The 14,378-nt window shown below is 40.6% G+C and overlaps 1 protein-coding gene across 1 annotated transcript in view; it reads right to left on the reverse strand.

Moving 5' to 3' along the window:
* lrp1bb (low density lipoprotein receptor-related protein 1Bb) overlaps nucleotides 1-14,378 on the reverse strand; it is a 278,342-nt gene that overhangs the window by 67,088 nt on the left and 196,876 nt on the right. Inside the window, exons 32-35 of the mRNA XM_030080256.1 lie at nucleotides 12,081-12,230; nucleotides 3,848-3,988; nucleotides 3,630-3,755; nucleotides 3,341-3,472 (exon numbers count right to left, since the gene is read on the reverse strand). Of these exons, the coding sequence (XP_029936116.1) occupies nucleotides 3,341-3,472; nucleotides 3,630-3,755; nucleotides 3,848-3,988; nucleotides 12,081-12,230 (549 nt within the window). The remainder of the gene's footprint in view (nucleotides 1-3,340; nucleotides 3,473-3,629; nucleotides 3,756-3,847; nucleotides 3,989-12,080; nucleotides 12,231-14,378) is intronic.

The following is a 14,378-nucleotide window of genomic DNA, read 5'->3' on the forward strand; positions in this document are numbered from 1 at the left end:
TGCAGAACAAAAATCCCTCGAGCTTACAAACATGGGGCATGAATTGAGGTCATCTGGTTGAAGGACGCTGTCTCTAGTCACTAGGCCATAAATAATTGTTTTCTTTTTTTCATGTAGCACTTGTGATTTGAACACACAAAATTACCCAAGTAGGTGGTGTGTGTCTTAGCTTGTTGAATCAACAGGGCTGTGTTTGAGACCAGAGGGCACAGATAAAAGATGCTTTTGTTGAGCCACTTTATACAAAATAATACGCACACAAATATTATACACGCACATAAATGCTTTTTTGAAGTGTATAACTTATCAAAACATTGATTATAAATATACTACTGAAACACTGCTGAGATGGAAAGTGTCTCTGTGATTGTGGTTTACCTTTGAACCCACTGGTTATTTGAATCTCCCCCACCCCAATCCCCACAAAAAATAGAGCAATTCCTGTAATGTCTTCATGGATGTCATCTGGAAAACGAATTTATCTGGAGCTGAAGCATCAGATGAATGATGTTGTTTTGTGGATTTACCATCTGAAGAGGGGCCAACTTTCTTCTTAATATAGACAAATCCAAACAAAATTAACAGCTTTACATATTTCTTGTTTTAAACTGGACAACTCTCAGTAAAGCATATAGTTTGTCTGTCAACACTATGATAGTGTCAAGATATGCCAATTTCACATGTCAAATGTATTTCATATGTATATGGGTGGTTATTTACACAATTTTACCCAGGTTTTGGCGATATCCAGCTGACGAATAGAGAAAATGGAACACTAGATAACCCTTGCCATGTCATGAAGAAGTAGCAGCGTGTTCTACATTCACTTACACAATTATAGAAATTATTTTTCATTTTACTGTTAGAGAGTTCACTACTGTCAGTATACAAACATGTATGCAAACTTTCCTAAATTTGTCTTGAGTACTTCTCCCGCCTGAGACCTTCATTACTTTGTAGAGGTTGACCGATAGTGGATTTTAAAGGCTGATATAATAATGATAGTTTGTGGCAGGAAAAAGCAGACAGCTGATTAATTGCTTGGTATAACTTTTTGTCCCCACCCCACCCTTACACACACACACACACACACACACACACACACTGGGCGGAACTTTTTTTTTTTTTTTGACAGAATCGGAAATGAGCTATCTTTTACTTATTAGAAACTGGGTAGCTGTTGAAATGACGATGTTGAAATCTAAGTCAAAATAATCTAAATCTAAAAATTCTATGACAAAATGTAAGTCAAAGTAATCAATACCAAAATAAATATCTACATAAATATATAATAAATAAATTTAATATATCTCACTAAACTGCAAGTAATAAATAAATAAATCTGGAACTGAAAATCAATTGAGCAATTTTGTCCCCCCAAAGACAGTAATATTAATTCAGAAGCCTTATATTGTAATGGAGGAAACAGAGTTTGTCGGCAATGTTGAGCTTTACAGTATGAATTATTTGGCTGTAAAATTTTGGACTTTTGCAGAATTAAGTCAATTATTAAGACTGTATCATTATCGTTTAATACACTTTAACTATTACTTTATTCACTTGTGAAACAGTGAAGTTATTTATTCATGTCTCCTCTGCCTAAGGACAAAGTTATTTTTGTGTAGTCATGGTCATGGTTAGAAATTTTAGTTCCTACCTGTGAGTCATCAGCCACAATCGGAGAAAAGTTCTGCCGATATAGGTAGTTTGTAAAACGTCCTATCAGTGTCATTTAACCTCTGTTACTTTGGTACTTTGGCCACACCAGGGAGTGCAGGTAAGAGCTGAACCTAACTTTACGATACCACATGATATTTTAATGTCATTGAAAAGCAAAAATTGATCACATAGTGACTTTAATGTGTGAGCACCACAGATGTTCACAGGGCTTAAAGTGAAAAATTTTCCTGAGCCTGAAACCTGAAACAAGAGGGGGTGGGGGGGGTCCGTCTATAATTTTGTTTCAAGATGGCTGCTGTGCATATAAACCACTGAGCCACACTTACCTCAGTTTTACTGATTCTTTACTGTATTGCAACGTCAGTGTTTCCCCCAGGACTCTGGCTTTGGTGAGGGGGGAAAATTTTGCGGCGTGCTCTTTGCGTTTAAAAAAACGCAGATATTTTCACCCGTTTTTCAGGTGGCTGGAGCTGATGTGACATGAATTATTAATTTCACTTATGGGGGTACAAGTGTGATTCTCCTGTTCTCCTCCTTTCTCTGTCTGCTTGTGGATGGGTGCGGGTATAGAAACGTGACGTTAAATTATTTCTGGTTGTTGAGCTTTGCAGCATCACCAGCGCTAAACTTGGAGGAATAATGTAATGGAGGCAATAATAATCTTCAGCCTCTTTGGCATATTTATTTGGACATAATGACATTACATGTCTTCAGTCATGGAGACTTGAACTCGACTACACAGAACAAGCCTTGGCAAAAAAAAAAAAAAAAAAAAAAAAAAACGCGATGAGTCCTGCAAGTTCACATCAACACAGTCACACAACTGAGTACACAAAATAAAACAATGTCTCTTAACACTGTTGTGATTTTATTTATTTTTTAATTTGAAAATTAATTAGATTAAATTAAATTAATTTAGTGGGACTTTCAGGCGAGGCGGGAGGCTCCGCCAATAGAATGACAGGGGAAACACTGAATGTATTTTGCTTCCATCTCCAAATTCATAGTTAACAGGTTGCTTCGACGAACTACTGTATGATGGGTTTGAGCTTCCTTGACACATTGTGAACAAAATAAGAGCTCATTTGCAAAAAGAGACATGTCCAATTGCATTAATGTCTATATACCATGTTCCTCCCAGTTAATATCAATCAAACATCACATGAGTAAGCAAATGCATAAGCGATATCGGTGTTTGGGACAACATTTTGGCTTGTTAATTCATAAAGTATGTTATGTGAAGCATTATATGCAATAGTTAGCTCATTTGTTTTGTTTTGTTTTTTTTTTTCCAGGACATATTTTGCTTCCATCTCTCTGCCCTACTTTACTCTACTTCAACGTTGCTTAGCTCTCTATCTACTCTACCAGACGGCAGACTGCCGCATCCACCTGTTGCACAAAACGCACACGGCATGCTGTTTTTAGACCCTCCTCACTCAGCCCTTATTGGCCAGCTCAGTTTGATAACACTGTACTATTGGTGGATCTACCCATGTGCTTCGCTGAAAATCAGAAGATGAGTCGTTGAATGCTAACCTATGCCAAATTGTTGCCACAAAAAAAATAAATTAAAAAATTAAAAAATACCAGAATGTCTGTCAAGCTGGAAATCCGGCACCAGAGTACTTTAAGCCCTGTGTTCAGTAGTCTACTGTACCTGCATGAAAGTCAACTCCAACGGCGAATAAAGTTCCTGTGATGGGCATGAGAGCTTCCATGTTGTCATTTGGGTCAAGGGAGATTCCACGGATCCCCTCATGGATCGAGTACATCAAAAACAAGTCGACACCTACAGAGCACAGACAGACACCTATGTCATGAACTACACGTTAACTATACATTAATCATATGAACTGAAGTACAGTGGCAGCACTTCCAATTGAGTGTTAAGGAAGATTCAAAATGTTTTCTTATTCCAGACTGGAATAAGCAGATCGCACGCTCACCTTCGCAGGACATGCGGTCACTACGCAGGTTGTAGCCAACCGTGCAGGAGCAGCTGCGCGTGTTCTCTGAGGTGGGGAAGCAGAGCTGGGTACATCCTCCGTTGTTTATCTGGCATAGGTTCCTGCCTGAATATCAAACAGTAGCAGCAAAAGATGCAAAATAAGGCGTTTGTGTGCCTTGATGTGCTGTATGCGCTGGTCTGTTTGTGCCTGCTTACCTCTCTGACCCTCCCTGTCGTACACCTTCATGTGAACCACGCCGCTGGTCTTGTTCCTCAGAATCACAAGGTTTCGTCCGTCTCTCTTGGTAACTGTTCCCAGCTGTGCCGATTCATCATCTGCCCACCAGAGTTTGCCACCTATAAAAATCCAGTTATTCTCTTTAAAAAAAAAAAAAAAATGCCACCACAGTTCCAGTTTCACTACGATCGCATTGAGAGGGCAATTCACACACTTTTGCACCTCAGTTGCTTGAGCTAATAGCTCAGAGTTTTCTTATTCACCAAGAAATTTATGTAAATCAAGTTGTGCCACAAACATGCCCTTGAAAAAAAGTACTGCACAGGCAAACAGCCCCCTTCATCACCAACTGCGGGTGCAAACTAAGCGTTTCCACTTTCACACTAATCCACCAAGGCTGGCACTTTGGCGCCGTAAAGCCCCTTTACAACTGAAGCGTTCTCTGATCTGATTTAGATTCTGCACTGGAAACCCTCTGCCTTACTCACCCAACTTCCTGGCTATGTTATGTGTCTTTCAGCAATGAGGGGGAAAAATTAACTTTCGAGCAGGTTTTTACACCACTTTTGTAGGGCTCTTATAATTTGGACAAGTTGGTGTTGCAAAGCCTTAATGAATTGGGCTTAATCTCAATTTGCATCACCTCATTTAGAAGTAGCTTATATGTGGGGCAATGAGTTTCACATATAAAGTATGGTATGCATGTCAGTGACAGGCTTTATTTTCTCCACCAGTACAATATGGTAACATTCAACTCAGTGCCCATAGAGAATAGTATTAGGTTTTTTTTCCCCATTGTGTTTTCAGCAGACATAACAGTTCACCAAACAGAGACATTCGCCCTATTAGGTCTGTCTTAAGAGAAACCTGAATCCCTCCCCTGATCCAATATCCCCATTAGGTGAAAAACTTTCCAGCCCCCTCGCCATTCATGCCCCAAACACCCATTAACTGGTTATGTTCACACGTCACAAGTTTGTATAACTGGATAAGTAAATACGTGATAAATAAATGCAATAGAAAAAAAAAAAGTAATACAGCAATACAGTGAGGTGTATACAGGTGGAGGAAGTAAATTACCAAGTAGGCAAGTAGACCTGCATACCAATAATAAACTATATAGAAAAAACAAAAGGAAGGGTAATACTGTTAAAGTAGATTAAGTGTAGACACAAGGTAGGATAAGCAGAGGTTGGGAGAAGTGTACGGGCAGTAAATGTCTCTGTCCCTCACTTCAACACCGTCAGCGTCTGGGGTGACAGTGAGGTCATCGGTGAGGTCTAGGTCGGGGCTCCCGGGTCGTACAAAGACTGCAGGGATCCTTTCAGTGAGATACTTAACTTCTCAAGTTTTCGACACTTTAAAATGACCTGAAGCCATCTGTCATGTGTTTCCATTTTAGAAGAATGCCAGATCTGGATGGGGAAGCAAAAGCAGGGGAATGCTGTATGGTGGTTGGCACATTCGGAGTCGGGGGCTGTAAGGGGATTAGGGTCTATATCTGTGCCTGGCGCCTGATGGAGTGTCTTGAATTCACTTGACCAAAAGTCCAGTCAGACATGGGCCCGTCCAGAAGATGTTTAAGTGATCAACTGAAGATTGCTCACATCTGTTACAGGCATTGCTTCTATATGGATATATTTTTGCCAATTTGATGTTGGTTAAGTGTGATTTGTGGAGCTCCTTGGATTATTGTATGAGTTTTTGACTTGGTCATTGTCCTGATATAACACACTCTTCCCCGTACAAAGCTGATGTGAACCTGGGCAAGAGCCTCCCTGTATTTGATTACTGACTTTTCCAGAGTACACTTTTTGAGCAAAAATTGCTCTTTCATGAGAAAATCTTTTATAATGAGTTTAAGGGCCAAAAACTAACTGCATTTGGACATATGTATTACCTTATCAGACCATAATAAAGTGCTGGCACAGGAGCAGCTGAGTACATGTAGTGTAGCTGTGGTGTGTCACGGTGCTTCAGTGTCTCCTCCCTGACAGAGTGGCTAGCCTGTTTGGCACTGTGAGACAGGGAGCCTCCAGGCTAAAGAAGTGCTTGTATCATGAGCTTAAGTGATGAGTGTATCTTTGAAGAGAGGCACAGGCACAATAGGCCCCTGACCCAAGCTCACCCAGTCACCACCACCACCCCAGCACCCCGCTGTCCTCAGCAGAATTCACTGATGCACAGTCCAGGCACTTTGCCACAGTCTCCACAGACGTGACAAGAGCTGTCCATTCTAAAACCCAGAGGAGAGCAAAGTGAGGAAACCACTGTCCTTTGGTGAAAAGTCAGGTGGATGCATTCCCTTCAGAATAGACCTCGTAAATGGTGTGGAGATGGACATGCTCTTGGTCTGTATTTGAAAGGGCCAAAACACCAAAGATAAACAAAATGAACCCATTAGCCTTGGGAGAGATGCTCTAAAATAAGCAACGTAATGGACTGACATTATATAGATAGACAGATGAACAGATATAGATGTATATAGTTTTTTTGTTTGTTTGTTTTTCACATGTCAAAATGTCACATGCTTACTCGCTGTAAGGAGGAAAAAATCCTGCAGAAAAGACTTTGGTTAAATTTTCACATTTGAAGATTTCTGACATGCGATGTCAGAATACGATGTAACAAAATTTGCACAAACAGAAACCAATATGTCCACATGGCACATGGTTTGAATTCCCAAGTGGGTTTTTATTTGATATTTTGGTAAGGGAAATGAAAGAGCACTCATTTTCCAGATGCACTGCAAAAGTATGTAAATACACAGAAAAAAAAAATCTATTATGCAGTAGCAATCACAGATGTTAAATATGTTCTGTTTATTGAATCATAGTGATTCATTTGATGCCATGTTGTAAACAGATGATTACATATTTTATGTTTTGTGTTATTTCAACCATGCTGAGCCACATCTGTCTTTGTAATTTACATTTGAATTTGTATTTTACACACAACTGAAACACATGTTACTAGATTCATGCATTAACAAACTTTTCTGGTTATTACCACCAACCTAATACTGCATTTTGTAGAGCAATATACTGCTGAGCTGTCAATTTACTCTTTTTAAGAAACAGATTATTAGCAGATAGTGACTGTGCAATATATATTTTTATTTGTAAAACAACAACAGAACATATGCCCCATTAGGTGTCAAATTGCCACTCTCTAGGCAAGGCACTATACTCGTTTATTTATTTATTTATTTTGGACCACAGAAACAAGTCGTGCTTGTATTAATCGCTTCAGGCTCAAAGTCATCCTTCAAGACAGAAGTAAAACTCATTTTCAGAAATCAGACAAATTCCCATGAGAGAGAATGACAGCCTACATGCAGTTTACAAAACATCTGACCCCCAAGGGCATGCTAGCCCAGATTAGCTTTGCACCCTGTGTTAATTTGATGCCATGGGGAGTGCCGACTAGATGTGATTGCTCGCTTCTGGCTCATCATATTCAATTTCCACCTCAACTACTGGTTTGATTCCAGGCAAAGGGAAGCTGATGGATCACCCACACCTTCTAAACAGAAGCTCTCACCTCTCCCTCGGGCCAATCCAATTACTACAGAGCCTTAGGAGCTGAGTGGATCGACCTTGTGTCACGAACAGTGCCTTCATTATACCCTTTCACAACCAGCCTCAGCAATCACCAAGGTATGCGCGGAAAGACGAAAAAGCCAAAGGAAATATAGACATGCCATTATTTGCTTTTTCCCAGACTGCGGCATGCTCATCAAATGAAATGACAGATCTATCGATTACAATAATTTTGCTTTCTGCGGCCTGCAGTTAAAGTTTGATTTAGCCAGTCAGTCCTGGATGTGCCGTCACAAACCTTTTACAGAAAAAGGTCATATAATACTGTTGTGATGCAGTCAGGAAAGAAATTGCTGTCTGATCCCCAGGAGAGTCTGGAGCCACGCTCTCAACCAAAGATAACCCTGCACTGGAATAACCTTTGCAAAGCCCCCATCAATGGTCACTGCTTGCCTGGCCCTGCTCCGTGCTGTGAGGGAGCCATAGATCCAGGTCAAAGCCTTGTTAGAACTCAATCTCTCTTTGTTTACGCAGGATGGTGCTTTGGAGCAACCCTAACCACTTCAAACATAAGCAGCCCATCGATCAAGCTATCTCTGACCAAAAGACTTGGTAGGAAGGAACCATTGTTTAATTAACGCTCAATATCTTTGATTGGTTAAATCACCACAGAGCAGGCCCCACAAGCCCATAAATGTGCCTGCAGCTGGGCTAACAACACCTAACAAGCTATTTCCCTGCCAATGCAGATGACGTACTGTATATAATCACATGCATATCAATAAAGGCAGCTGATGTCACCAAATTACCATCCAATGAGCTTGTAAGCCAACAACAAGAGACAAGGAAAAGGGATTGGAGATTGTGCGGCAAACAAGAGCGGATGGTCAGCGGATGCTAACAGCCGCATCTGTCACCATGGAAACCAAACAAAACAGCTACAGAACAGCAGTCTCTGTAGTGAACAAAATCAATAGTCTATTCACTCGCCAAAAGCAGAAGCTCAGGCCTTGAAAATGACACTTTCTGGCTGCTTTCCTGCTTCTCCCCTCAGCCTTGTCTTCACCTGACCTCCATAGGATGTACAGTACAGTGGAGTTCAACAGCCTGTGGAAAGGGAGGAGAGCATTTTGCGCAAGACGTTGAGGAATGAGAAACTGTAGGTCTGAAAGGACAAAGGGATAAAGTTCATGACCCACGAAATAACAACACACTGCATATGAAAAATACTACTGTCAGATGAAGGGGAAATACAGATGTGACTTTTGCTCAGCTACACTCTTCACATGTCATGGAAACATATGGGCATAATCTGACACATATGATAAAGTATACCAACTGTACTGTTTTAACACTCAGTGAGTCTGAAGCTGTTATCACACATTATGTAAAGAGGCCCATTGTTGCTGAAATGTAGCCTGGTAATTGATGAAAAGGGGATATGAGCTGCAGGGTGTGTTGTTAAGCACTCTTGATGTTATTACAAATTAATAATATCCACAAATTAATAACAGCACATAAAGCCTCATATTTCCATCCTGTCTCCTGAAAATTGCAATCCGTACAACTAAACTGCATTCTTAATTACAATTACAGTTTCCGATGTATCACAAATACGCCAACATACCTTGTATATCACGACAGGCAGCACGTTAGCCAGTTTTGCTACCATTAGCCACCAAAAACTCTTGGTTAAGCTTAGAGAAAGGTTAGGTTGAGGCATGAAAACCACTTGGTTACAGTAATGTAACATACACTACTCACAAAAAGTTAGGGATATTTGGCTTTTGGGTGAAATTTATGGAAAATATAAAAAGTTCACGCTACAGTGATATTATATCATGAAAGTAGGGCATTTAAGTAGAAGCATACACTGGTGATTTCCTCATCTCAAACAATTTCTTGAAACAAAAGCCAACAACAGTGGTGGATATACCACAACAAAAAATGTCAATGTCTCAATAACTTGTCATGTGCCCTTGAGCATCAATTACAGCTTGACAACGACGTCTCATGCTGTTCACAAGTCGACTTATTGTCTGCTGAGGCATGGCATCCCACTCTTCTTGAAGGGTGGCCCTCAGGACATTGAGGTTCTGGGGTACAGAGCTCCGAGCCTCTACACGGTGACTCAGCTGATCCCATAGGTTTTCTATGGGATTCAGGTCTGAGAAAGTGCAGGCCACTCCATCTGAGGTACCCCAGTCTCCAGCAGCCGTTCCCTAATGATACGACCTCGATGAGCTGGAGCATCAAACACCTGATGTGAATTTTGCCATTAAACTCCTTGTTAGAGAACAGCAACTTGTGCAAAAAGTACTGAAACACTGAACAGTTGGACATGTGTATTCAAAAGTTTACAGAAGGTCACATTAAGTTCACCTGGAAAGGTTAAAATGCATTTTAGGTTCATCCTGAAATTTCACTCGAAAGCTGAATATCCCTAACTTTTTGTGAGTAGTGTAACTGTATCTAACATTTACAACAAACGAACACCACTGTCGCTTGGCGATGGACTCCAACTCAGGTCAAACCCTCTGTTTTACGCGCAAAACTTCATTCATTGTGTAGTGGCGGTTCTGAAAAACGCATTTGGCCGATGCTCAACACTGTTCCTGAACGCCTCCTGTTCAGACACATAGACGCTGCTGCTGCTCTGCTGAACTTACTGCTCACGCTACACCTGCAGTCTAAACTCGGGGTAAGGGATTACAAACGTTCTTGTAATATGTTACAAGAAAACATAATCAACGACAAAATGCATTTCCCTCGAAAGCTAATTACGAGTGCAGTTTAGCTGTATGAGAACGCAATTTTTGAGACAGTGTTCCACGTCCAGACTCACAATTTGAAAAGCTGCAACAATGTCCTGACAACAAGGCTTACGAATGCCCTGTTAGAATTAATCTGGCATCTGACATATATGTTTTACAATTTTATGCCTGCTTGAATCTAAGTGTAAATGTTCAGATCCGCCAGATTAATATCTCCTTTACATAACTGATAAACACACTTCAAATAAACTGTGAAACAACCGTGAAATTTTTCTATTTAGCAGAGTATATACAGCGCTGTTCATTCTACCATTCAATGCAATTTCCTCAACACAACAAAACGTCATTAATTGTGATTGATGGCGACGCGTAGACATCATTTCGCTGTTTTGCTGTACCTGCTACTGCACGGAAACCAAGCCATTACTCTATGTCACCTTGTGTTCTATCTCCCATTTGTGAAATGCTATAATGAAGTCTCCATCCTGTGAGGAGAAAAAAAAAAAGAAAACGCAGCATCCCACAGTAAAATATTTTACTGTAAGCAAAATGGCATTAACAAAATGAGCCATACCTAAAATGCAGTTTCTTAAAGTTGCGAAATGCTTACAAAACAATTGCATTTACTTGTGCTGCTGCTCCGTTACTAACAGTCTAATTAACGCTCAGCGCACGTGCTGACAGACACCCACCACGCAAAAAAAGGAGAGCCTGCCATGACTAATAACATACTTCAATAAGACAAAGTATCACTCCGACAATGCTCTTGATTTTGTTTCTTCCTCCAAGGGAACAAAAAAAAAAAACATTAATTATGCTATGGTCTAAACACACATACACATACAGTACACAAGCATACACACACACACACACACACACACACACAAACACACACAAAACAACCCTCTGTTCAGCATGTTTGCTCCCTTCTCATTACCAATCTTGGCAAGCAAAATGTATTCACACAGCTCAGCGAGAAGCTTCCCAATTGTCCAGATTGCAGCAGTATGGAAGTGAGACCATTTAAAATTCTAATCTGTTGTAAAAATATATATATATTCAGAGTGTAATGTAATTAAAAACGCAGATGCCATGTGCTGAATTGGACGTCTTAAGAGAAATGCCGGTCCAACGTCTCCCGAGCCATCTGGTATGAAATCAATCGTATTAAGATTTCCCCTCTTTTGATGTTGGTGTATATATTCTGTCATCCTCAGAGTCTAGAAAACACTTTCCTCTCCTCTTTAAGTCCCACCATGAGTTGCCAGGGGAGAAAAAGAATGGGATACCAAAACATCTTTCCCTCCTACTTGGAATGTCTACAGAAAACTATAGTCTTCTCAAGTCAACTTCCTCTGAAACTTTGTTTTCCTTTTACTTACGCCTCACCTAACTTTTTTTATTCTTCCTGACAGACCATATTTTGTGAATCTGGTTAGTCATGGGTGGGTCTCTAGTCTTTGTGGTGCGGTGGCAACATGCTGCCTCTATAAAAGCAAACAGGATTTGGGGCCCTCTTCTTGTTAAGGAAGGAAGGGAACATCCTGTTGGCTTAGGTGGTAGCTTTCAGGAGATTTCTAAATGAAACTTGGAAGTGATGGATGGTGCCACATATTGGATTCAGCAGTGATACCAAGAAACAACCCATAATGAACATCCTCCTCCCTTTTCATTACAAAAGGGGAGAAAAAAAAATCAATCATCAATCACTGCTGCCCAGTGTTTTAATTATCTAATGCCCCAGCTATTTCACACAAAGTGAAGCACAACTGTTGCAAGGACCAGCTAAATGGCTCCATTCTACAGCCACTTAACTGGTAAAACACGTAATCTCTCCACACTCTCTGACTAATCCCCAACGGCCATCTGATGCTCTCCTGACAAGCTCCACTCACCCATTACGGCCAGAGCGCTGCCTTTAGCTAGCTGCTTCTTTAGAGTCTCCAGCACTTCCAGTCCGCTGCCGTCCAGATTGCACCTGTTGATAGTGCCATTGGCCGAGCTTATCCAGTACAGCTTGTTGGCAGTGTAGTCTATCGAGAGACCTGAGAGGAAAGCGAGGGCACAGAGGAGAGAGAGGTTAGCGCTTGTTGTGATGGCTTGTTGGGCTGCAGAGCATGACTTCACAACTGGGTGGTGAGATGACAGATAGTGCTAACTATTGGCAAGCAAAATACTCATCAGAGACATATGTACAATGTAAATTAATAAAATGTATTGTAATGGTGTGAATAAATTATAATCAAAGTTAGATTAAGTGTGCCATGTGTAGCATTTTAACATTAATAAAGTGTCGCCCCATTCATTCCCGATGCATTAGTATAATTACTGTCAACAAACGATGCCATCAGAAGACTGCCACTCTCCAACAGCCTCTACATTGTGTTTTATTATTTTTATATCACTGGGTTGGAAAATCTGCTGGATTACTTTAGAGTGTCAGTGCCATGAACCATGTAAAAAATAAGCAAATTAAATATTGGGTTCCTATGTGAAATACTGTAACTTGTAACTGTAACAGGAAAACCTGGGTAAAAAAAAAAAAAAAAAAAAAAAAAAAAAAAAACATGCATGACTTTTGTATTAAGTACCTGAATTGATTAATCTGATTTGTATTATGCATTAATTATATAAGTATTCTACAGTCCCCACACTGGCTGCTTCACACAGTACTGGGTCTTCACTTCCTGTAGTTATAGGAAGTGTGTATGCACACTGTAATAGATACACATGTAATAAATCAGCAATGTACATTTATGAATGTTAGCTTCTCACAGACAGGGTTTGAAACAAAATGACTGGTTGGTGAAATCCTGGATTTCAGCTACAGGTAGAATTCATAATTTAGGTCGGTAGTTTTCAAACTGGGTCCGTGGGCCACCAGGGGGCCTTGGGGGGCTCACAAAGGCAAATTCTGGAAATTAGAAGAGGGAAATGTGTTAAGACCTCTGCTCATAACTTATAGTGATCTAGTTTGATTGACCTTGGCTATACCAGCTTATGCTATCTCCAAACCTATTATTTCCATGGTCTGTTGTGAATGTATTTTCGGTCTTTGACATTTGACATGTCATTTTCAGGCATAGTTATGGTGGGACCCTGAGCCCGTATGGTGCTGACAGTGGCCCAAGGGACAGGGAGAGGATATTATTCTTACAGTGCAAACAGAGCTAGAGCTTTCACAGTTTCTGGCAGTGGCAGATGGTAGAAGGAGCAAAAGGCCAATGGAAAATTCAGTTCCAACATGTTTATCTTCTTCGGCAAAGACAAGGAGAAAACACACAAACCCAAAGCAAAAAAAAAAAAGGCAAGGGAGAGAATGAGCGAGTATCAACATCGTTGAGACAGGACGCAAGAGAGTTTCTGGAAAATGTGGCTTTAATTAAGAGAAACACTCACACTAGCAATGCCACGGTCTTTAGAAAGAGGCTACCAGTTGACTCAAACATGTTCACAGTTATTAACATCAGAATTATTTGACTAGATTTGACAAGATATGATGATGTTGATATTTCAAAATGTTCAGGATATCAACACTCATCAAGTTTATAGTCCGGAGTACTTTTTTTTTTTATCCACACAGGACTGCACTAATGTCTACACACCACATGCATCTGCCTGAAAGAGGGCTGATAGAAATGTGATTGTGGATTTGTGTTTGCTGGGTAGACTCATCTCTGTGTGGGATATCTCTATATGACCTCCAGCTGGCATCATAAATAATTGGACCAGAGAGTGACTGACTACTTTTAAATCCATTTCCTAGCAGACATGATGGTTTTTGATAGAATACCACTATTGATGGTGGCAACTGGAAGCGATTTCAATTGTGCACGTCCGGACACCTCACTGTCTCCCACCGTGTGTTGGATTTATGTCTGGCAGATTCACAGTCACAACGCGTCATTAATTTACTCTTGTCCCCGGGTCCACCCCATAATCATAAATGAAGCCAGTGAAATACGGTGCCCCCTGCTATCTGTATTGCTGACAGGCCCGCGAGAGTGAAGAAATACAGTGAAAACAATGGTGCTGTTTGTGTGAGAAAGGGAGAATTTGACCTTGAGGTGTGTGACAACAGCTGCTGGAAATGGAGACCTGCGGATTGTTTTTGCTCACTCGAGCTGCAATTGCTCAGTCAAGCATGCATCATGTGGGGGTTAAGAGTTCACCCTCTCAATCTAATAAAGAAT

Source organism: Myripristis murdjan, chromosome 21 (assembly GCF_902150065.1).
Source record: "Myripristis murdjan chromosome 21, fMyrMur1.1, whole genome shotgun sequence".
In the NCBI taxonomy this organism is placed as follows: domain Eukaryota; kingdom Metazoa; phylum Chordata; class Actinopteri; order Holocentriformes; family Holocentridae; genus Myripristis; species Myripristis murdjan.